The sequence below is a fragment of the Parasteatoda tepidariorum genome, chromosome 11 (assembly GCF_982258835.1).
Source record: "Parasteatoda tepidariorum strain Cologne lab strain chromosome 11, Ptep-v5.0, whole genome shotgun sequence".
Classification (NCBI taxonomy): Eukaryota; Metazoa; Arthropoda; class Arachnida; order Araneae; family Theridiidae; genus Parasteatoda; species Parasteatoda tepidariorum.
This window is the reverse complement of record NC_141765.1, coordinates 72,675,703-72,701,017: the sequence shown is the minus strand read 5'-3', so window position 1 is coordinate 72,701,017 and position 25,315 is coordinate 72,675,703. Positions and strand designations below refer to the sequence as shown.

At 28.0% G+C, this 25,315-nt stretch overlaps 1 protein-coding gene across 5 annotated transcripts in view; it reads right to left on the bottom strand.

The window, feature by feature from the left end:
• Positions 1-581: 581 nt before the first annotated feature.
• LOC107455470 (tetraspanin-13) overlaps positions 582-25,315 on the bottom strand; it is a 29,921-nt gene continuing 5,187 nt past the window's right edge. For 3 of the 5 annotated variants that reach the window (XM_016073044.5, XM_016073047.5, XM_016073046.4), the window contains exons 2-7: positions 22,419-22,485; positions 22,198-22,319; positions 18,348-18,515; positions 15,867-16,088; positions 12,079-12,198; positions 582-1,022 (exon numbers count right to left, since the gene is read on the bottom strand). In XM_016073044.5, the coding sequence (XP_015928530.1) occupies positions 948-1,022; positions 12,079-12,198; positions 15,867-16,088; positions 18,348-18,515; positions 22,198-22,257 (645 nt within the window). In that variant the 5' untranslated portion in view covers positions 22,258-22,319; positions 22,419-22,485 and the 3' untranslated portion in view covers positions 582-947. Of the gene's footprint in view, positions 1,023-9,168; positions 9,260-12,078; positions 12,199-15,866; positions 16,089-18,347; positions 18,516-22,197; positions 22,320-22,418; positions 22,486-25,315 lie in introns of all 5 variants that reach the window. The other 2 variants (XM_016073045.5, XM_071187652.2) reach the window with 1 other exon arrangement.

The window sequence follows — 25,315 nt, the reverse complement described above, 5'->3', positions numbered from 1 at the left end:
TTAAATTTCAAATATAGTATTCTAAGAAAATATTTCTACTTTTATAAAACATCATGTGCACATTCTTATTAATATTAAACCATATTTTTTTGTAAATAATTAATTGATCAATTTATATTTATTCATAAAATTAATTAATAGAATATTATGTAAATAACAATTAATTTCTGGCAATTTTTTAAACAAAATATTCCAAATTTAAGAATTGCTTAAGTTTATCTAATGCGTAACACATTAAAAGTGATACATTACTAAGTTGTGTTATTTAAAATACGTCAATTGAAATTATTAAAAATGTGAGTAATTATGTATTGATTATTCGTCCGAAATGAATATTCTATGCTGGGCAGTTTAGGCTAAATGCCAAATATAGGTATGTTGCATCTCTAATTTAGTAGCAACAATTGTTGAGCAGAATCCTTTATCTATTTACAATTTAAAAACATTTTGAAAAGGTTTTTAGCAATTTTTGCAATAACAGGACCCTATTTGCACAAATTCAGAAAAACAGGATCCTGGTTAAAAGAATGTGACTTAACACTTATTTTATATTCACAAATTATAAATAGTTTTTTTCACAATTTTACAAAAACAGGACCTTTCACAAAATGTCTGGACAGACCCCTGAATACAATAAGTAATAAACTGCATAGTAACAAACAAAAAAAAATATTTAAAGAAAAAAATATTAGTATCCTTTTTATCATTTGAATAAGTTTCACATTTTTAAATAAGCAAATTCTTAATTTAAATAATAAAAAGCAATAATTAAGGGTTTTTAAATTATTAATAATAACAATAAAAATACCTGCATAGTACAATTTGCATTAATAATACATTTTATGGCACATGTATGTATCACAATGGCAAAATAAAATAAAATGAAGTGATAATGAAATAAATAACATGAGATACATAAAATAGAGCATAAAATGAATTTTCTGTATTCATAAAAAGAATAATCTCTCTTTAAAGGGCAACCATAACTGACGATATCTGTGGGTCAAAAACACAGCTAAAAGCTGAAAAAGAAAAGAAAAATATAATGAATAAAATATTAAATGCATAAAAAATATCCAATTTCTTAAGTTACAAGCAATTAGAAGGGAATGTGAAAAAACTTTTTGAATTGCTTAGTTTTTGTATTAGCTTGTCTCACACTTTATTATTTAAAAAAAAAAAAAAAAAAAGAAACTAGTTTCATATTGAATCAATGTAATTAAGTATTAATTTAAACATGCAACATTAAGTTATATTTTTACATAATTAAATCAGTAAGAAAATCTCATAACTTTTGTATGGAATGAAACAATATATTTCTTATGGAATGACACAATGATCAGGAACTTAATCTCTGACATGGTGGGGTATGAGGGTGAGTGCAGTCATCATATCATGCAAGTCGTGATTCAATAAGCTTCCAGCGATCCTAGTGGGAGGAACATAGTGCAGCACTTAAGTTAGTCATAACCAGGGTGGGTTGGTTTAAACCAAATGGTATTTTCAAAAAAACCAAACCTGTTTTTTTTAAAAAATAATCTTTATAAAAGTTCAATTTTTATTATTTATATAAATAGTTTTAGTTTGCATAAAACCAAATGCAAAAGTATTTTTTCATAAAAAATTTTCCACTTTTAAGTTTAATGGGAATCTGTATTTCTTTATATAAACATAAATATATAATTTTGAAATGTTTAGATATAGGTTTCCTGCAAATATATCTGGAAAAATAAATTTATGTGAGCAAAATGGTTAATAAAAAATACAGCATTACTAAATTCATTTTCTGATTCCTTTTAAAATAAGTTAAATAATGTAATAATTGAACAAATTAAAATAGAGTTAGAGAAACTTATTTTTTATCTTGTTAAAGACACTTTATGCTTGTTACACTCAAAAGCATAAATGGAAATGAAATGTTTAAATTTTATACATTACTCTTCGGTTCATGTTTAAAAAGAAATTCTGTTATCAATGTAAACAAATTTGTAATGTATTATGATTTTATTCATTGCGTATTCATATAAAAGCACTTCTAACGAAAAATATTCAGAATTCATTAAGGTTGGCACGATTTAAATCATGATTAAAATTAAGATTTAAATCACTGTTTGTTTGTTTTGATATATATAAAGAAACCACTGTGGTTTTTCAAAAGCTGTTAATTAAAACAAACGGAATTTTTTTTTTTTTTTAAATTTAATTGTAAAAATATTTGCATACATACAATCATTTAATTAAAAAATGAATTCTTTAGGATATGATTTTTTTTAAATATCTCATTTCAGTGATAATGACGGTATTTCACTACAAAATAATAGAAGGGATATGCATGTAAATTATTATATTCACATGCCAGTCCATTCCATTTTTTCATTGGAAAAAAACATTGATATAAATCAAGATATTTTTTTTAAAAAGAAACCTATCTTTAATTTAAGTATAAATTAATTTTAAACAATATAATTAATGAACTAAATTTTAAGGTGTGACATTTTTTAATGCTCAATTTCATTGATTATGAAGGTTTTCACCAAGAAATAATAAGAAGAATATGCACGCAAATTTCTGTATTAACATGCAAGTTCCTTTCATTATTTTTTTTAATAAAAACATTGATTTAAATAAAAAGTGAATTTAAAAGAAGATCCATACATTAATGAATTGATTTTTTTAAGAAATATTATTATTTCAAGTATAAAATAGTTTTAACAATATAATTAATAAATACATTATTTAGGGTCTGATTTTTCTAAAATTTTATTCATTGCTAATGGCTATTTACTAAAAAATAATGAAAGGGATATGCAAGTAAATTATTATATTTTAAAATAGGCTTTAAAAATCTAGACTAAATGCAAGAGTGCCACTAAACTTTTGTATCATAATTTTCCATTAAATGTATATAAAATAGCTTGTAGACAAAAAACATATTTCAATTATACCCATTTAGTTTTATGCTTATTTAAATGCAGTTTTTACATGTAGCTCACGTACATCAAGTCTATTCAAACCAAAGTAATTTAAAATAGTTTTTTTTTCAATGTTTTCATATCTAAACTAATCTAATCTTCATTACATATCTAATTAACAAATAGTATCCCAATCCTTAACATTCATTAGCAGGTTGAGCTTCTAAAATATAACTGTAGTGATAGTAGAGGACAAGTTTATCCCCCACCTAATTAATTAATTAAGGAAGGAGAAGTAGATGAAAAAGTAGGGTGGTTTTTCCTCTATTATTGCATATTTTTCTTATATTTCTGCATTTTGGCCACTGAAGGCCTTTTAATTTTGCCAATTGTTTTGTTTATTGTTTTTAAATGTTAATTAATAAACCTTTTGTAGCTGTTATTATTCTTGGATTTATTTCAAACATAGTAATGCTCGTCACATCAGAGCAGTAAGCGCCAAAATACGCACTTACTTCCATGGAAAAATCATGTAACTCTTTTCATATTATTGTGGAAAATGGCTGTTAAAGATAGGAAAGAAGACTTGCAATTTTATGCCGCTGAATTAGGTGTTGAGAACATCCAAGACTGAAAACTACATGAATTAAAAACAGCAATTGCTGAAAACACTAATTATAAAGAAAATTTTGTGAGAGAAATGTTAAATTTATTAATTGGAAGGCATAAAGAAAATGAAGAATGGAAATGAAAAGAAAATGAATGGGAATGAAAAGAAAATACAGAGTTATAATTACGAAAAGCTACTTCAAGTATCAGAAAAGACGAAACTAGATTCAAAAAAGGCTAAGCTTGATCTGGAACCCTTGGTGGTGGGCATAAATACCTTTTGTTTAATGGACCAAATGACTCGTTGACCCGAAGCAGTACCCCTTTGGTTACTCTCTGCAATTGACTACTAAGGTAAAGTGACCACATTTTTATTGAGACAAAGCGGGACAAATGGGATGAAATGAGAATTACAATTTAGTCAAACTTTCAACACGCACAATATACACAGTCCAGTCACATTAATGTGACCACTACCTACTTTCGATGTCAACGCGAAATAACCAATCACAGAAGGCAGGTGGCAGCACATTACAGTGGACTGTATATGTAGGATGTCCTAAGGCATCTAAAAGCATTTCAATCGTTGGCGTAATGCAGAAACATAGCGATTTATCCGATGTCTAAAAGGGCTTGATTATTGGCTTTCGGGCCAAGGGTGAAAGCATTTCGGTGGTAAAAGTATACCGTGCATGGCAAAATGGCACTATACAAAACAAGTGGCGTGGCACATGTGGTGCACCGCGAGCCATAGAGGACAGAGGCGAACGAAGGCTACGGAGATGCATTCAGGCGAATAGACGTGCAACTGTTGAGCAACTGACCACCCAGATGAATCAAGGGGCTAACAAGAGTGTATCTTCAACCACTGTTCAGCGAACGTTGTTGCGCATGGGCCTCCGTAGCAGACGCCTGGTTAATGCACCTATACTGACTACTGTTCATCGGCGACGAAGGCTGGAAATAGCAAGCCAGTACCACAACTGGACGCCCACAGAGTGGCAACAGGTGGTTTTTTCCAATGAATCACGTTTTATGCTCCATCGCACAGATGGACGTTGGAGTATATGGCATGAAACGTCTGAAAGCAAACATCCTGTAACAATTGTCGGAAAGCTGCAGGCTGGAGGAGGGAGCATTAAGGTTTGGGGAAATTTTTCCTGGTATTCACTGGGTGCATTCATCATTGTGGAGGGCACGATGGATCAGCACAAGTACGCATCTGTCCTTGCGGACCATGTCCACCCCTACATGCGAATGATTTTTCCTCAGAATGATGGCATCTACCAGCAGGACAATGCGAGGTGTCATACAGCTCGCAGTGTATGTGCGTGGTTCGAAGAGCACCAGGATGAATTTACCATACTCCCCTGGCCAGCAAACTCACCGGATTCAAACCCAATCGAGAATCTGTGGGACCACCTCGATCGGGTTGTTCACGCCATGGATCCTCAACCGCGTAATCTAGCGCAGCTGGTCACGGCACTAGAGTCGGCATGGCTCAACATCCCAGTGAACATCTTCAGAAACCTAATTGACTCTCTTCCTGCACGTCTCGCAGTGCCAAAGGTGGTTATTCTGGATTTTGACAGGTGGTCACATTAATGTGACTGGACTGTGTATATATATATATATATAAATATGAATAAATGTTTGCAAAAATATTTTCAACATCAACTGGAAGTAAGTCAGATGCTGTTTGAATAGTATAGGTATAGAATATGCGCTGCACAACCAACTCCAATATTTTTTTGCTTCAAATGTTCGTTAAGTTTCGTAAAAACGTTATTGATGCCTCTTCTAGCTTTTCCACCAAAATTTACGTTAGTGTTATCAGCACAATGGGCAATAATTTTATTGTTTAAATTATTCTTTTTTAAAATAGTACTTATTAAATCAAAAATTATTTGTGAAGTTTCATCAGGCAATGAAACAAAATCTAATATTCTAATTTTAATTCCTGCTTCTGGATCAAAAAATCTAAAACCTGTGGGAAATAATTTTAAATCTTTGTGGTTGGAAGCATCAGAATATATGGATATAAATGCGCATTTTTCTAATTCTTTCTGCAATTGTGAAAACGAATATGGTGAAAAAACATTACAAATAATTGCTTCGGTTTTTGTCCCTGCACATGCATATTTTTTGTCGTATAATGTTTTAATCACTTGCGACGTACAATCCATTGATCTGAAACTTTGATTGTGGTTTATGGGGCAGAAAGCAAATAGCCCTTCCGCTAATGCTAGCTGTTTTTCCGTGTTGCTAAAGCTAGCACTGCGAAAATTTCATTTTAGATGAGGAAGCGGCATTATTAAAAAATCTTCTGTGCCTCTTTGTCGCTAGATGTTTAGTAATATCGTTTTTTCCACCATGTGAGACCGAAAATTCAGCATTGCGTTTATCACACCGTACCATATAGTCTATTTTGGTACTTTTAATAAATGGAAATTCTCTGCTTAGCTCTTCATAAAATTTGCATCCTCTTTTTTTACTCATCTTTTATTTTGTGGGTAAATACTAGAAATAAATAAAAAAATTACTACAAAGGCTAAAAAAGAGTATTAAATTTTACCTAACTGACTGTTACTTTGTGGCGACTATTGCTCAACCTTTGTCAATCAAATAATGAGTCAAACCGAACGTCAAATTGAAAACAACAAACCGCACTGTCTAACGGTAGTCCGCACTTATCTGAATTAAGCCGAGACGTAAAGACAATGATAGCACACCACCGAGTAAATCTAACTTGGTACATTGCCTAATTTAGTTTACTCTGCACGCATTTTATGTGTTTTTTATGTATTTTTTATTTCTTTATATTCACCATAATACTTAATAAATAATAGGAATATATTTTTACAGTACATTTAAAATAAGAAATGCAGATATTTTCTAAAAAGCGGGACATTTTTAAAAATCGGCGGGACGCGGGACAGTCCACCAAAAAGCGAGACTGTCCCACCAAAATCGGGACATGTGGTCACTTTATACTAAGGTGATTTTAAAGATATTTTCAAGGATGGGGATTCCAAATATCATAGCTAGAGATCAAGGTACTAATTTTACAACATCGCTGATGCAGGAGTTTATAAAAAGAATTGAATCTAGTCCTAGATATCTTTCTAGCAACGGTTTGGTAGAAAGCTGAAATTAAGTTTTAAAAGATATGCTACATTATATTTTTGTTTTACTTTATAACCGCCGTTGAACAGTGTATCAATTTATGAGTTTACAACTTCCAACGTTCAAGTCCATAGCCTTATAATTTTGAACTTAATCCGGAAGACAAGGAAACTCTTTTATCAAGTATTGTGAGAAATTTGTCATTGTGGAGGACTTTTTGATGGAACTAACCTGCATTAGCATTACATGGACAGGAAAACCATGAGAATTTCTCACAGTTAATCTAACGGCAAGGAGACTAACCCATGATCTGCTTACCACTGAGGATATTTTACGTCAGCACTGCGGTTGGTCAATGCGGAATTCGTATCAACCAGCAATCGCAAGGATTCGAGGTGGGTCACCTCATTGGTGGGCAAGCGCTCTATCCCCTGAGCGACCATGGCTCTGCATAGGATCAACAGCTCCTATTTTTACTTTTTGCTAATAGGAAGTCTCAAACACAACGTTCCAAGTTGCTGTTCCAAGTCACTGTATGGCAAAGAAGCAAAAGGGCCATTTTCCATTCTTAAATTTTCTTGGGCAGGTGAGATGACTACTTGCAAGAGATGAAAATAAAATTAGAACTTACAACTGAAAATGCTTCATTAGTAGTAGCTGATAAGCAAAAATCCTACAACGACTAATTTAACAAAAGATCTCCAATTAGAAAATTCAACATAGGAGATCAAGTTGTCTTTGAATTTCGGATTCCAATAACAAGATATATGCAAGATGAACGGGTCCAAGAATGATAGTTCGGCAACATCCTCCCTACTCAATCAAAGTGAAAATTGCCTGACAGAAACGTAAAACATGTCCACGTGGATAAAATTCGGAAGTATAATTCTCGATCTCTTGCTGTGGGAGTGATTTTTTAAGACAGTCACTTTGGCGAGATTCATTCGTGTCCAGCTACACTGAATATAAAACTCAATGAATCCTTTAACAGTGTTGATTGACCAATTTAGACCAGGAAAAAGGAGAACTTAAACAGCTGTGAATTGAATATGAACAGCTATTCACTGGCAAAATGAAAATCGCTAAAGAAGGACCTCACCATATACGACTCAAACCCAATTCGGTGAGAAAGAAACCATTCGTTTGTCGGATTCCAGAAGCGCTAAAATGCAAAGTAGACAAACAAATAGAAGAGCTGGTGTAACAGGGTTTCATCGAAGAAATTAATGCAGAGATAGCATATCCAATAGTGTGTGTTGATAAGAAGGATGTTGGTCTGCAGCTATGTGTCAATTATAAAACTCTAAATGCAGTGATTGTTTCAGACAATTTCCTAATGGAAGAAGCAGCAGAATTAACATCATGGGTAGGGCAAATATAATATGTACTCTAGACCTACTGAAGAGTTATTATGCAGTACCCATGGAACCAAAGTGCACAGAACTGACCGTTTTTAAATCTCCTCAACAACAGTGTCAGTTTAAGGTCATGAGTTTTGGTCTGAAAAAATGCATCAGTAACTTTTCAGAGAGAAGAAAACATCCTGTTGCAGTACTGAGCTTTTTCACACGCCTACATCAATAATATTGCCATATTTTTGGGAAATATGAACAAACACTTCAGGAACAAACAATTCATTTAAGAATCCTTTTATCCAAGCTAGAACAAAACTTCACTATGAATTTCGAAAAGTGGTCTTTTGCAAAGACTGAAATTAAATATTATAGTAGGTTCAGGCTGATATCAGCCTGAACCTACTATCTCATGTCCTAAAACTAAAAAAGATCGACATAGTGTTCTTGGTTTGTGCAACTATTATCCTGACTACATTCCTAGTTCTTGTGTTTCCATTAACTTAACTTATAAAGAGAGAGGCAGACAATATTCCTTGGTCACAAGAACATGACGTGGCTTTTCTTAAACTAAAAAGATCTTTGGTCAAAGCTTTTTCTTTACACATGCCAATTAGTAACTTACCTTCCATTATTCATGCCGATGCATCCCAGATTGTGGTGGCTGTGTGTTTGTCACAAAAAAGTGGACAACAAGATACACCCTATTGCATATGCTAGCCAGAAACTAAGTGATAGTCAGCAAGCATGGTCTACTACAGAGAGAGAAGCATATGCCATAGTATGGAGTTTGAAAAAATTCGAAGTTTTTGTTTTCGGTTCACCAATAGAATTCTATATAGACCTCACCCCTTTACCATTTCTAACTTTACCCTTTACCATTTTAGTGCTTTTACATATTATTTTTTTTTAGTTGTGCATAATGAATACTTTAGAGCTTAAAAAAACATTACTTATTTTGCCTTAAATTAAAGAAGTTTATTTAGAGATAAATAAAATTGTTTTATTCTATGTATCAAATATGATTGACAATAAAATGTAAAAATATGCTATTGAAAATAAAAATATTTTGTTAAAAGTGTTGTTAAGAATTTTATAAAGAATGAAAAGGAAAAGAAATAGTTGTTAGCAAAGGTATTAATAAAATAGTTAGTTCACATGCATAATACCTGTAATATATTAGTATTAGAGAAAAGCACTAGGGTTAGCTCGAGGATCTCTCTGGTTACGATAGCGAACAGTCAGCCATACTCCCACAAACTAAAGAAAGTACATGAATTAAACAGGTTTTAATTAGTACTCAAATCTTAACTTACATTTTCCCCAGTAACAAAACATTTGATTCATTAAAGTATATGGGTCATTCTCACGAAAACTGTCATTTTTCAGTTCATAAAATCCCAAAAAAGTAAAGTGAATAAAAAGCTCTGAAACTTTCTATATTAATAGAAATATGTAATGGCATTATAAAGAAAGTATATATCCTATAAATTATACTTAATATTTAAATTAATTAATTTTTTAAATAATTAATTTATAATTATTAATTTATAATAATTAATTTATAATAATTAATAATTAATTTATAATTATTAATTTATAATAATTAATTTATAATAATTAATAATTAATTTAATAAATAAATTAATTAGTTTAATAAATCAATTTATTAATTTTTTAATTTGTTTTTCAACTTAATTAATAAGTAAATTAATTATTTTCACTATTTAAAAAGTGAGGGACTGACACTAATAGTGAGGGAATGATATTTTATTTTAATACATGTTTTTATCTAAGTTACATCTACCTAAAGTTTGAAAATGATAACATACTAAGTATATCTAATATTTATTATAATTTAGTCTTATATATTTAATAGTTTTTACAGGTTTGGGAAATAAAATTGGCTGGCACGATTGAACAAAAAAAAAATTTAATAATATACTCATCTTGAATCATTCCCTCACTTTATACACTAGTGAGGGAATGACGAATTCAATAAAATTTAAAAATAACAGTTAGGCTTTATTAATTTCTGAAGTCAATCACATACAATTATATTCATACAAGAAAGCAACATATAATTATCCACTTTCTCGATGAAGTTGTATTTTATTTTACTCTAAAAAACGACATGAGGGAATGACAAATGTAAAAAATTTTACCTGGTTTGATTCATTCAAATTTATTCCACAGCAAAGCTTCTTTAAGTTGAAGATGGAAACATACTGCAATTTTGTTCTATGATGCCAGTTGTTAACTTCTGAAGTTTTTATTAAAATATTTTTATTCTAAGATGATTGCAGGTGATAAGAACATTGTTGTGAGGGAATGACGCGAAACACTGGGGACAAAGTTTAAAATAGTGCTGTGTTAATATTTTTATCAGAAATTAAATTTAAAATTTATTTTCTGAATTCTATATTTCAATATTCTCAAATAAAAAACACAAATTTGTAAAAAATAATTTTTTATTTCATAAATTTTTTTTTTCTTTTTTTAAATCAGCAGTGGGGACAAGTGAGGGAATGACATATTGGTATATTTTTATTACCTAAAATTAATAAAAAATAAAAATTGATAATTTTATTTTTATTCCTTTGTTAGCTTGCATTCTGAAGGACACTTTCCCTGAAAATTTTTTTCTCGTAAGTTGTAAAACAAACATAAAATATACTGGGGACATGAAAATGACTGTTTTTGTGAGAATGACCCATATAATAATAGCAGTATTTTTACTAAAATTTAGGAAATAAGGTTGAATTCCTTTACTTTTATGCTGTAATCTTTGTACAGTGAGCAAAAAATAAACAATACACTATAAAAACTTTTCGATTTAAAGGTTGGATTTTCACATACTAGGACTCAATTTTAATGGTTTGAGGGGGTAACCTCTAATATATTAATTCAGACTATATTTAAAGTTACAAAATCAGACACAAGAAGGCAGTTTCTCTCTATAACATACTTTTTTTCCCACGGATTTGAATTTCTGAACCCCCAAAATATAAGAGTAGCCGCAATCTAGGAAATATGGTCGAAATTTTGAGCCCCTAAATCTTAATTTTACTTTGCATATTTCACCATATCTTAATAGCTTTTTCAGTGAACATAATTTTTTTTGCACACAGATATAAAATTAGTTTGTCAAAAGATAGCAAAAAAAAAATTCTTTTTCTACTATTTTATTTAGCAATAGTCAAAAATTTTGAACTGTAAGGTACAGAAATTTTATCATTTTAAAGGCAATTTTATATCACAAAATAAAAATGTGAACAAAATCAGTCTAATTGTTCCTGAGAAATCAAATTTTAAAAGAAATCAGATGATTAAAATGCAATTTCTCAGGAACTATTTGACCGATTTTGTTCAAATTTTGTATTTCTCCATATAAAATTATATTCTTTAAAATCATGTAAAAATTGGTATACCTAGCAATTTAAATTTCTTTATTTTTAAATAAAATAATAAAAAATTATAATTGTTAAAAATTGTTTTTGGCATAGAATTATTTTTTAATAAACTTTATACTTGCGCGCAAAAATTTTCACAATTTGCTGAAAAAAGTTTTTGCTATGGAGTTTATTAGATTATTAAATTATTAGATTTAGTTTATTAGATTTTAGTTTTTGCATTAAGGGATCCAAACTTTCAACTGTTCTCCTGATCAAATTACAGGGACAATATTTTGGGTTCAGAAATCATAATTGGTAAAAAAATGTTTATTCAGATAAAACACGTTTTTATGTCTGATTCTGTACCTGTAGATATCATCTACACTAATTAATTAGCATATGTGAGGTCATCCTTTAAAACTATCAAGTTCCAACAAGTGTCAAAAGGTTATTCCATGTGTTTTGCTTTTTTTAGGGGGAGGGACACTGTACATCATGGTTTTATTATAAAGAATAACTTTTAATTAAAAGTAATTCTCAAAAATAATACAATAATTCCAAATTTCATTAAAAGTATAAATTACTGAATAAATGTAAGCTTTTTACCACTAAATAGTATTTACAATAAAAGAGCTTGACTATAACCATCTGAAAATAAAGGGGCTGAATAACAAAATATTTTACCTCAGTGAAGCTAAAAAACAGTCCGATCCCTCCACAGATTTTCAAGCTGTTATTAATTGCATTCCTAAGTATTTTCCAACAAGGAGGACACCGGTTAACTTCCCCAGCACACGAAGAGATCTAAAACATTCAAAGTAATTAAAAATAATTAAATACCTGAAAAATATAACCAAGCTAGTCATAGAGTTCTGGATAAGTAGAGACCATATCTATGTTTTAAATACTAAGTAGTAAGTTATCAATTTTTTATATTTTACATTCAAAGGACCAAGAAACCAATTAAGTCTATTTACTCCATTATGAACTCTTAGTATATTTATGACGTTTGATAAAACTTTCAGAACTTGATGCATGAAGCAGTCTTTAGAGTAATACAGTAGGGAACCGATTATCCGTAACGATCGGGACCATCACTATTGCGGATAACTGATTTTTCCGGTTTTCTGAATCACTACAAAAAGCCGTTTTTTTATTGTTAAACCCAACTAAAAAAAAAAAAATATTTGAAAATAATCTTAAAAGGAAGAAAAAACGATGAAGTAATACACTAATGATTATTTCCAAAATGATGGTAAGGTAAACATCTTAAAAAGAAGAAAGAAAAATCCTAAAATCTTATGAGGAAAAAAAAAATTTTTTAAAAAATGGCGGGAAAAATTATAGAATTTTGTTCCGGTTTTTTGGTTTTCCGGTTTTCTGATTTCCGGATAACGGGTTCTGTACTGTACTTTCAAAAAAAAATTCTTGTATTAGGACTTAGACATTTCTTATAAAGTATGTTTTCAAACTGGCAATCACACTTTATGAAGAATTTGCAATTCATTTTAGATTAAACTTCATCAGGCATTATTGGAAACACATCAAATTTTAGCGTGAACAAGGTAGCTTTGTTAAGGGTCTTACAAGGTAGCCATTGATAGCTTTGTTAAAGTTTTTTTCCCTTGCAAGTTTTAAACCAAATTACACCAATTTTTTAAGAGAAAAAGTCACCATTTCATTATAATATTTTAATTTATATGACACTTCAAGCAGGCACATTAAATTAATATAAATTTTATGTTTTATTAGTTTTAACTTAATTTACTGAGTGGTCATGTTTTTAGAAAACATCAGCTAAAAATAATAATTCACAAAAAATTATATTGTTTTAGCTACTAGAAATACTCTTGATATTAAAATGTTAGACACACACTATCTCATAAAATGGGATAGATTCTCTAATTTAATTAATTCTTCATAAAGCATAGTTCAATTTATACTGTTAAAAGACAATTGCTTATTTATTAATGATAAAGGAAAATACAATAAAACTTCATTGGTCACGAAATTGAAAAACTTTAACCTTCATGATTCCTAGGTGCATGCTTTACTATTTTATTTTTCAATTTAACAATTGCTCTTTTTACTTTTGACAATAAGCATGCAGAGGGGGTGAAAAGGAAAAAACAAAAACAAACATCCTAAGGTAACATAAGGTAAAATATAAAGAAATATATTAAAGGAGCAAGTATTAATAAAAAAAAACTTTCTATTTAACCTATAAAGTTTTCTTACAGTGATCAAGTCATAAACAATTTCGATTATCTATTATTTTTAAAATAATTTTAAATCAAACATAATGATAATAAAAGCAAAACATTGATTCAGTGAAATTAAAATATAAGTTTATTAGAGATTTTATTTTATTTAAGATGACTGTAGAGAAAACAAATAAATTTTTAACTATCTTAGAAATATTATTATAATTAATTATACATGTACAAAAATAACATTTTTAGGGTTAACAGCCAAATTTTTCAGAAAATAGTAACAAAATTAGGAGGGTTAAGGAAACAAAAAGAGGAAAAAATAGAAGAGTCAGAAAAAAAAATTCAATTTAATCAAGTATATGATTTTTAATATGAGCTTTACAAAATACTTAGCTAAAATAAAAATGCAACATGATTAATGAGATTAAATCAAAACATAACCAAAGTGACAATTGCTTTGTAATAAGAAATTCATGAAGCATATTAAACACACACATTTAAAAAAATATTAAATGCATTTGTTTATAACTTTGTTCAATTCCAAAAATTAACTCAAAACTTTTAGCCACTAATATATTAAAGAGTTTTTAACCTTAATAAGTTTTTGCTTAGCTAAGTGCATTGCTAAGTTTTTCAGACAGTTCTTTTAGTTTTGCAATTTTTCAAATTTGTTTGTCTGAAAGTGGTTTTGACTGAAGATAAATTTTGCATTAAACACTAAGGAAACAATTCTAACTTGCATTGTCAACTAATAGCAGAGCTCCAGCTGAAGTTATAAAACTATAGTTAGTCGGAAAGTGGTCAAAATTTTGGTTGAAACAAATTATTGAAACTTGGTTTATCAACCGATGCTGAATTTTGAGTAAAATTAGGGTGCTCTAACTACTTGAAAAGTAGTCAGAATTTTGATTGACAATAAATACTTTCGGCATTAATATCATTATAAATTCTGGTTGTGGATGTGAAAAAACGATTGAAACTTGTATTGTCATCCGGCATAGAGCTCTAAATAAAATTTGAGCAACTTAGAAAGTAGTCCGAATTTTGAATTCAGTTCAGTACATATTAAATCAAATTATTATTTTTAATAATTTCTAAATGAAAACACAAATAAAAAGAATCAAAATAATAGAATTTTGAAGTAACTTAGTCATTGTTTGTCTGAACTGAATATTGAGCTTGTCAAAATTATTTCTGGTTTTGAGATTTTAATATAAATGAGAAGGCTATTATAATAGTAAATTTGTAATTGGTCTATGATAAAATTGATACCACTTTTTTTAAACCATAGAGTTATTACGTAATTACAATATTTCCCCACTTTTTGCAAAATTTTTGTAACAATGTTTTAGTTCTAAAGATTCTTAGCCTGTTAGGACAATATTTTTACTAATAATTAAATAAAATAAAAAATGATTATATTGAATCATTAATTTCAAAATTTATTTAATTATGCATTTGCATAATTAAGTAGAAAAAAAAAACATTTTAAAATGTTTTAAAATTTATTTCAATTCGGAGAAACATTATTTCAAATTTAAGTAACAGGAAATTTTTTACATGCAATAAAACATTCATAATTCAATTTAAAATTAATAGCTTTCTTTCTATTGGTTAAATAAATTTTAAAAAATATTAATTATTCACTTTTACCACTGAATTTAATTGGTAACACAACAGGAAAAGTTAACTCTTTTATAATGGAACCCTGAAAAAATTCTGGGGGGGGGGGGGCACATCAAACAGTACTAATAAAAACGAAAATTTTGAAACAATATATTGAACATGATTTTATCATTGAACATAATAACCTTTGTTTAAGGCATGAGTATTATAGTCCCTAGCAAGAGTTACTTTAACCCACATTTATGACTAATAATAATCTAAAAGGTCTATTAAAAACATTTTTTCACAGGCCGAATTTTATAAAAAATTATTTTTAAAAAAATAGACTAAAATAGCCCTATTATCAGTTATTGTAATCCTGATGAAGGTAGGTGAAAAGTTATATCTTATTTCAACCGCTTTAATATGTCACTATCTCAATCTTAAGTTCAGAAATCAGGATTTCCTCAACATTTTATTTTGAAATAATCAAAAAATGGGAAAAAATTCGGAAAACTGATTAATAAAACTTTCAAATTGTAGTCAATAGGGAAGCCTAAGAGAATCAATGTTAATATGAATTAATTACTCAATATTTCTAACTAAAAAAGAACCAACAGTAAAAATGTCAAAGTAATAAAAAAAAATTTATACATTTTGATAATATACTCCTCCACCAAGTGGTGCATCTGGTGGCAAGCTTTGATTCTCAAATCCATAGCAGCGGAAAAAGGTTTGCGCTTTAATCTTTATAGGTAGCTTTGCTTTGCGCCAGCCTTCCATGGCGATTTGGTGCTGTTGTTCTGCACTAACAGCTAAGCAGGCGCATGCTATACTGAACTGAATTATGAACAATAAAAAGAGTATCAGCATGTACTGAAAAATTATCAAGGATTAATATACACAAATTGAAAAAGCATCTTAGAACACTATATAATAAAGATAACAAAACATTTGAAAGAATTAAAAACCAGAGAAATTTAAAAACGTGTCATTACTTTTAATTATCTATCTTAATTAATTTAAGTTCTCCAAATTATTTTTACTTTTAAGGACTTAAGATAGAAGCAAAGCTATCCTGTTCTAAATGAAGCAAAATAATATATAAGATTTACATAAGATTATTTTATAAAGATTTTCCAATACATAAGGTCTCAATATATACAAATCTCAAGAATAAAAGAAAAATGGATTCTTAAGGGAGGAGGGAGGAAAAGAGAATTCTCTTTTCTGATCATTGAAAAGTGTCTGGAAAATAAAAAAATATCAGAAAATGGACATTTGCATATATGGGACTTCTTGTACTATGCTGAATAAATTTAAACTTGCTGAATGGTTTACATATTGCTTTGGAACTATATTCAGAATAGAACTTGGATTAGAGCTTTTTATTAAATTAAAGCTTATGGTAATTTAACTCTATGTATACAAAATATTTGAAATGTCAACAATATAGAACAATATTGAACAATAGTTTAAATATTGAAATGTCTAATGTTAGAAAAAGGTAGGAGGATTTTGATCCTCAGTTGAAGAGTCGGAAAGGTTAGGTGCTTCTCTGTTTATCAAGCGCTCGTCACCAAATCACCCATTTCAAGAACAAGCCATAAAAATACAATTACTGTCTTTTATACAAAATGTTTTGTTTTGCTTTCGATGCATATTAATTAACTCAATAATTCTAAAAAGGGTTTTAAAAAAAATAATTTGATACAGAGGCGGATAATGCATTAACATAAAAGGTTAAACAGGCTTCATACTTAAAAAGAAATTTTTTTCCTGACTTTTCAAGGTAGATTTACGTAAACTTTCAAGATTTTAAAAAAAAAATTTCAACAAAATTTATATTTAATAAATTAATCCATATTCATTAAATCAAATAAAATAAAAATTAAACAATGCTCTTAATCAACACACAAGCAAAAAGTATATAAATCAGTGATAAAAATGTAATATTCATAATCCTTAGTTGTGAATTAATTAGTAATTCAATTATCTGAAAATATGAAACAAAGCAGCAAGAGAACAAAAAATAGAAGTTTAACTTATTAATCAACAAAATGAAAGAACAACTGCTCAACAACTAAGTCATCTTAAAAAAATTATAAATAAAAATATTAAACAAAAAATTCCGTATTTAATTGAAAATAAATCATATTCAAGCAACTGACTAACGTTTTTAACGGTAAGGGAAAAAAAAGAAGTAAAAACTATAAAATTGCAATATATTAAAATTTTCTATTTAAAAAAAAAAGAATTATAAATAAGATGGAAAAATATGAGAGAAAATAAAAACAACGATGGTGAAATAGGGAAATTACAAAAAAACTTATTTTAAAGATAAATACTTAACCAACACAAACAGAAACTAATAAATATATAAGTTAATTGATGTCATTCATTTAATTCAATTATTATAATGTACCAAATTATAATAAATTAAATAAAACCAAATTATAATAAACTAAGGATTTATTACATCATCAATTTAACTAACATAAAATAAAATTAATGGTTAAAAAACGCAACATATTTCATACCTAATTTTAAGGGACAGAAAATAATAAAATACAAGGAAAGTTTAATAAAAACGCCTAAAAATTAGCAAATAAAAACGATAGTAAAGCTGCGATCTGTTTCATGAAAAATCATCCGCTTTTAGTAATAAATAATGTTATTAGAATATTTATGTACAAAGTACGTTCTGCTTTTATTTCTTTTACACAAAAAAAAAATATAAAAGACAATTTTTAACAAAAGCAGATGTGATTCTACATCTGGCAAGATGTAGAATGCAGCACCTTTGAATAATCAGAAATAAATTTAAAATATTTTTTCTTTAATTGATATAAAATAAACATAGCAGACGATTGAAAAACGTTTTGTTCATAATAAATTAACGCATTATCTGATATTATAAAACAATCAGACATCAAGGATAACGAAAATTGAGAAACAAAAGTGAATTTTAAAAAAATAAAGCACAATTAAGCCAGTTTTTTGTAAAAACACTGAAATGAATTTTATTTATGAAGTTTGTAAACACATTTTTTTGCTACTCTGCCTCGTACACTTTCACAAAAGTGCAATGCTACATCTAGATTAATAATAAATTGAATACTTCTAAAAGGATACAAAAAATAATAAAACTTGGTGATGTTTCACAGCACCAATAAGGCCCATCAGCGATAGCAGAAATAAAAATACACCACATGCTATAATGCCACCAACAATTGCTAAATTTGTGATGATACTGGCGACCCTACTATAAGCTGCAACACCAATCAGAATAAAAGAAACAAGCTGTAAAATAAAAAGAATAATAATCAGTTCAAAAATAAATTATCACTTAGTCTTATAGTAAATGTAATTTTAAAAGTTTTTTCATAAAACAGTATTTAAAATGGAAGCATAAAAAAAAAAAATGCAGCATAAATTTAAAAGTATACCAGCCAAAATATTTAGACCTTCGTCATGATAATATAAACATTTAAATACAGAACTACAGTAATTAATCTCTTAATACATATCACTATCTTTTTTACTGAATATGACCAGGTTCTCCTAAAATAAAAATAGGTGATCCTGTCACTCTTTCTTCATTCATAGAAATTTACGTTTATTGAGCAGTTACAGCCAAAGAAATATAGGTTTGAATAATTTCCTGTAGACTTTTGTTACCCATTGATTCACTGTCAATGGAAAAATGTTTCACACTTGTTTTTGGAGTGATTCTCTAAGAATTAAAAGAGAAAAAAATTAGGGTTGCTTTTTTGGAATTAATAGTTCACTTTGGAAGTTCTAGTGTGTTAAAATGACATGGTGTCCATGTCACAGTAAACAGGACTTCATGTATTGGTCATTATAATACTTGAGTGCAAAATTAATTTGCATGTATTCTTTATTTTATGAGAAATTTAATTATTCAAAGTTAATTTAACATTAGGTGGCCATTCAAAATGAAAAGTATGATTTAGGTACAGGGAAAAGCTGTAGTTGAGTGTAATTGAGATGGTGAGAAGTATGTGTTGATTTAAGCCCCATTTTAGGGCTCAGATTCATGCTAAATTACCCAATGTTGTTTTGAATATTACCTGTAAACAGAAACTAATATATATAGACATACAGACCCACTTATAACAAGCTCACATTTAACAAGATTTCGGATTTAACGTACAAAATCTGGAATATTTTGCTTGGTACAAAAATTTATTAGAATGTGCTTTTAGCAACCAATTTTTTTGCTTTTTCTCACACCTCTTTCAGAAAGCAAATTTTGGAAATAATGAAAAACTATAAGAAATGCACTGCATATTATCAATTATTTAAAAATGATTAAAGACAGTTTGGTATATAATTATTATGAAATGAGTTTAAGCGTCATTTAGAAACAGTTGAATCATTTTTTTCAGTCATCAACATGTTCAATTTTTAAATTTGACTGCAGTTAGTCTGAACAGCCTATTTTCTCCTTTCTAGAAGATAAGGAAAGAATTTTGAGGGGACTTGAATATTATCAGAGAAGTACAAGAGTATTATAAAAGCATTTTCAGTTTCAGAATCACATGAAAAACTCTTTTCCTCACATCTACCTTTTCGTGAAAATGTATTCTTTATTTAGTTGCTTCAAATGTACAGCGTATGAAAAGCTTTATCACCTAAAAAAATGCTTTCTCCTCAAAAAAAAAAAAAAATTTAAATTATAAAACTGTAGAGGAAGAAGAATGAAATGCAGCAATAAATAAGCAGTATGGACTTTCTTCTTCAGACGAAAATTGAAATTTTCTAAAGCTCATCCTTTTTTTTAGGAATATTAAACATTTTACAGAAATGCTTACACATTATTGTTAATAATTAACAATGCGATACAGATGCAATATCTTATTTTCTTTACTATTCAATGCAATACTAAAATCTTCATGCAGAAATGAATGGGCAAGGCTTTCTTTTGCTTTTCCAGCGAAACTTGCTAACACATAAATGACGTTAATGCATAGTAACTCGTTTTTCAAGGTGTCTTCTGCTCATAGTGGTTTTTAATTTTTTAAAAATTAACTAATGACCAGATTTGAAAACTTCTTCAACAGATGATTTTAAACAAAAGTAAAAACAACTAATTTAACTAAGCACAAATAAATTTTAAAATTTTACAAAGATGTTATAGTTAGAAAGTGGTTATTTGAGTTGAGCACACTTTAGAAATAAATATCTCTCATTAAGAAATTAAACTGAAGAAAGCTTATGTTTCAAAAACAAACATTTTAAATCACATTATTTAAATTTTTTAATTGGCTGGCAAATATTTTAAAAGATTAAAATAAAATGTTGGTAGAGTGTAAACTTACAAAAAAAGGAAATTACAAAGGCTTATAGAATTATATAGGATTAACTACATGGATTTGAAAGTTAATTCTCATGAAACTTTGAAAGATGTTTTGGTTTTTGATTACTCGCAATTTTGATTTTTATATTTTAATTAATGGAAAGAAAACTTTTTGTTAGCACTATTAATAGCACCTTTTAGCACTCCATGTAAACAATAGAAAACTACCAATTACAATTTTCTCTCAAGAAATTTCACAGCTTGGTCCTCAACATTTGAAATTTTAATACAGTGCAGAACCTCTTATCCGGAAATCAGAAAACCGGAAAACCAGATAACCGGAATGAAATTCGGAACCGGAAATTAATTTTCTTCCATTAAAAAAAATTTTTTTTCTTGCAAGATTTTGAGCCCATTTTGTTATTTAGAGTGTACGGCGTATTGAGTTGACGAAAGAACTGATTTAGAGGACGGATCAAAAGCCGTTTGTAGACGAATCTCAAATAAGCACAAATAGCTTATATATGTTATTAATGTTAATAATAACATTAATAACATATATAAGCCTGTATATAATTTTCATTTCATAATTTCTTTCCTTATTTAAACTTAAGTGTATTATTATTTATCATTTTTTATTATTTCTAAAACTTTCAAAATAATTTTTTAATTTCGTTTTATAAACATTAAAAAAACGGCATTTTGTAGCGATTCAGAAAACCGGAAAAATCAGTTATCCGGAATCGCGATGGTCCCGATCGTTCCGGATAATCGGTTCTCTACTGTACTTGTTTTTTTATGTTATTAATTTTAATGATAATACAATGACTATTATTTACTTACAAATTATTAACTCTTGATTTGTTCAAATCTAATAATTTAATTTGTCATAAAACTAATGGCTTGTTGGGATAAAATTTTTAAGCTAAATTAATGATTAAAATCACAACATAGATAATGTACTAGTATCCTCAGAAATTTTTTTCAGAGGGGGGTGCAAACATGCAAATGAAAGAAAATCTTAAAAATGTTTAAAAAATCAATTTTTATTTATTTATTTTTTTAATTCAAAAAGTATTTTTATACGTGTTATTGGAAATTTTCAATTATATTCAATCAATTTCCAATCAATTCCTTAATTCAAATCAATTCATTTTAATTCAATTTCAGGAAATTTTCAATCAATTTCCTTAACATGAAGTTTAAATTTTTAACATTATATAAACTTAAATGGTAAAAAAATAATAAAAAAGTTATAATCCTTTTAACTACGTGCAATATAAGCAACAACAAAAAAAACGTTGAACAGCTGTATGTAAAACTGCAATCTTTATGTCATAAAATAAATAACAAAAATCATCATCACAAAATTTAGATTTATTTTGATTTTCAGAAGAAAAAAAATAACAAAAACCAATTAATAAAAACTGTCAATTTGGCCTTTTTTATTCCAGATTATGCACCAATGGCAAAAGTCCCAGTTGTAATACCTTAGAAACGTCACTGGAAATAATAATTGCAAAAATAATAATCAAAAATAAAAAAAAAGAGGAAAAGATTCTTTAAAACTTCAATTGCTTTCCTTTATATTTCTCACAGTCTTAAATTGAAGGGGAAGATGAGAACAGTCTACACATTAGCTACATAGATAATTATACTTACAATGTAAATCAGATTCAATGCAATAAGAGCATTTTTTGAGCAAGTAAAACTTCCACACATGATGCAAAAATCAAATGGTACAAATCTTTACACAGGATGTAATATGAAAATTAACAGCGATCCTAAAATTAAACAATTGGTAAACATACATATTTGCAGAATACATGTAACAATAAGAGAAGGAAAACTTAACACTATAAAAAAAATATATATATATTTACAATTAAACTTCTTCTTTAAAAAGTACCAGTCTCCATCTTTAGATATTAGTTCAGCGATAGATTGTACCTGAAATAAATTAATTCAGAATATTTTTAACAGTTAATAGAGTTTACTTATTGCAAAATGGTGATAAAATGAAAATATATACAATCAACCCTTAATGTCTTAAACTTGAAGGGAGAGAAGAATTGGAAATATTTAAAATTCCAGTTATCAGAAGTTAGGTTATCAACAGAAGGAGCAGAATTTCAAACAGAAAAACCTTTTTTTTTTTTTTCATTATGGCATAAAATGATGCTGGTTCAATATTTCTAACATGAATGATAGCAGCTCTCAGCAGAGATAAAAAAAGAAGTATTTTATAAGTTTTTGCTATTAAGCACAATTGAATACTTTCTGATGGAAGATGAAGGTACAGTAATTTGCGAGAGGCGTATTGCGTTCTTGTTATTTTCCTCATCTCTACCTAATCAAAACTAGCATTCCAACTTCATTTTAAGTTTTTTACCTTGAGGACCCAGCTTTAATGAAAGAAAGTAAGCAAGCATTGCCATTTAAAAATTTGTAATTCCATCAATTATTGTAAGAGTGAAATTTGTACTCATTTGTAACAATGAGAGCTTGAAAATAATTTTTTAAATCTTGAGCATGTACCTGATACCATCATACAAAATTTCATTCTTTCACTTAAAAAAAGTATGCTTGCCAAGGGATCATATTTCAGCAAGATCGTTTGTAATCATGCAGTACATATACACATATATCAAGGTAATCAAAGTCCAACATTCTGGTATGCAAAAAATCAGGCAGGGCGGGAAGTTTATATTAAGAGAGGTTATATTATTTTGTGGATCAACTTATCTAAAAAACTGATATGGTTCACTATTAATGTTACAGAAAAGCCTTGCAAGCATTCCCCATTGTTATGACATAAAAAAAAAAAAGGAGAAAAATTATCAATTGTAATTCCTTTATAAAATATAACAAGGGATTATTCACACTTGCTTAAGGGAAAAACTTCAAATGATAATTACTGCATTCTTCAATCGATTTTTAGAAGAGGATGTGAATTATTAATTAGGTGAATCAGTTTCATATTGAATAATGAATTCTGAAAGAGAATTTAAACAAAGAAATAATGTTTAAAAAAATTTTAAGCTTTTTATATTGCATCTCCCTCCCCAAAAAGTAGTGTATTACCTTCTAAGAAATTTAAAAATTTTTAATTTACTTGCAAAATTTTCCAAGCACAAGTAACATGAAAAGACTAAAAATTTGAAATTTTAACAGACAAGCAATATATAAAAGTAATATAGAATGTAAAAAAAAAAAAAAACCTGACTTTTGTAAAAATGATAAAAATTTAACACAATAGAAATGTTGCAGACAAATATTTTTAGGCCCACTTTTCAATTAAAGTTTTCAAATTCTTTTTTTACAGTAGTATTTATAATTTTCTAAATTATTCAAGCCGTTTTCTTAAAGTGCATCAATGTTTTTACCAAGAAATATTTTATTTTATTCTTTTCTAATTTTATTTTATTCTAATATTACTCCTTTCAAACAAATTTTTCATTTTGAATGAAAAAAATTTTACTTTAAAAATATAAATATTCAAACACATGAAAATATTAAAAAAATATTAATTATTATATTAAAAAAAAAAAAAAACAGTTCACACTTCTTTTATGAAAAAAAGTTTCAATCTGAAGTTAAAGACTTCAGTATTATTTTATTTAAAAAAAAAAAAAATTTGCACATTGGTCTTTATTCTGAAGTTTAGGAATTCAGTATTTTTTAGGGTCATATTTGATAAGTGGCTGTAATTCTCAAAAGGAGGAAAACAATCTCTAATTTCAACTATCTTAAGCTGTGAGATCCTAGTTTCAAATATCAGACAAATATTATAAAAAAAATATATTTATTTACGTTGTTGACCACTAACAAAGAAAAAACTTCACCTACATATCTCAATCAGATATGGGTAAACGCTGTACTCTTAAAATATTCTTAGAGTCGGATGTTCCAGAAAAAGGGGACAACTTGTTCATAGGAGCCATGTTATGATAGGTCATGTTTTGTATTATTTTTGAAAGTTATCTAAATTTTTCAAATGACAATCAAAAATTAAAGAATTAAATTTAATATTTAAGTTAAAATAAGTTTCAAATTAATTCTACCATAGATATTATTAAACCATATAAATATTTAAATGATAACACTCATTATTATTATTCATGACATTTGATTTTTTTCAGGTAAGTGGTATCTTTGCAAATTCAATGCATGAACTATTTGTTTGTTTTTTATTATTATTATTATTATGAGTAATCTTTTTATAAAAAACATCAGAAATTTTATCAAAAATTATGTATGGTCCACTAAAATTAGGAGTAGGTTTTCTAGCTTTGGGGTATTTTAAATCTTCATACATTAATTGTATCGTTAGGGTAAAATTCGATATAAATGAATCTAGCATCATATTATTCTTTGGTTCCTAACAGCAATTTTCTAGCTTCTACCATTAGTGGGTAAATTTCTTCTGATAAAGGGTGTGCAAACGGGAGAGTGCCAAACATTAAATAGGCTGGTGGAAATTTAGTTACAGAGTGTGGAGTAAAACTACATTCTTCAGTTACTTCCCTTAATAATTTAAACATAAATTTTTTTTTAGAAGAATCATGAATTTTACATTTCAAATCAGGGTTGGCAGGTTTTTGACATGTGACAGTTTTTGACAGTTTAAACCATGGTTTAAACCGTCACGTCAAAAACCTCTTTGTCAAAAATGTCGAAAATGTCAAAAACCTATATTCATATGTGAAATTTAATTAATACATAAAATTTATATATTTTTTAAAGGATAGTGTTTCTAAATATGCTCTAGAAAAAATAA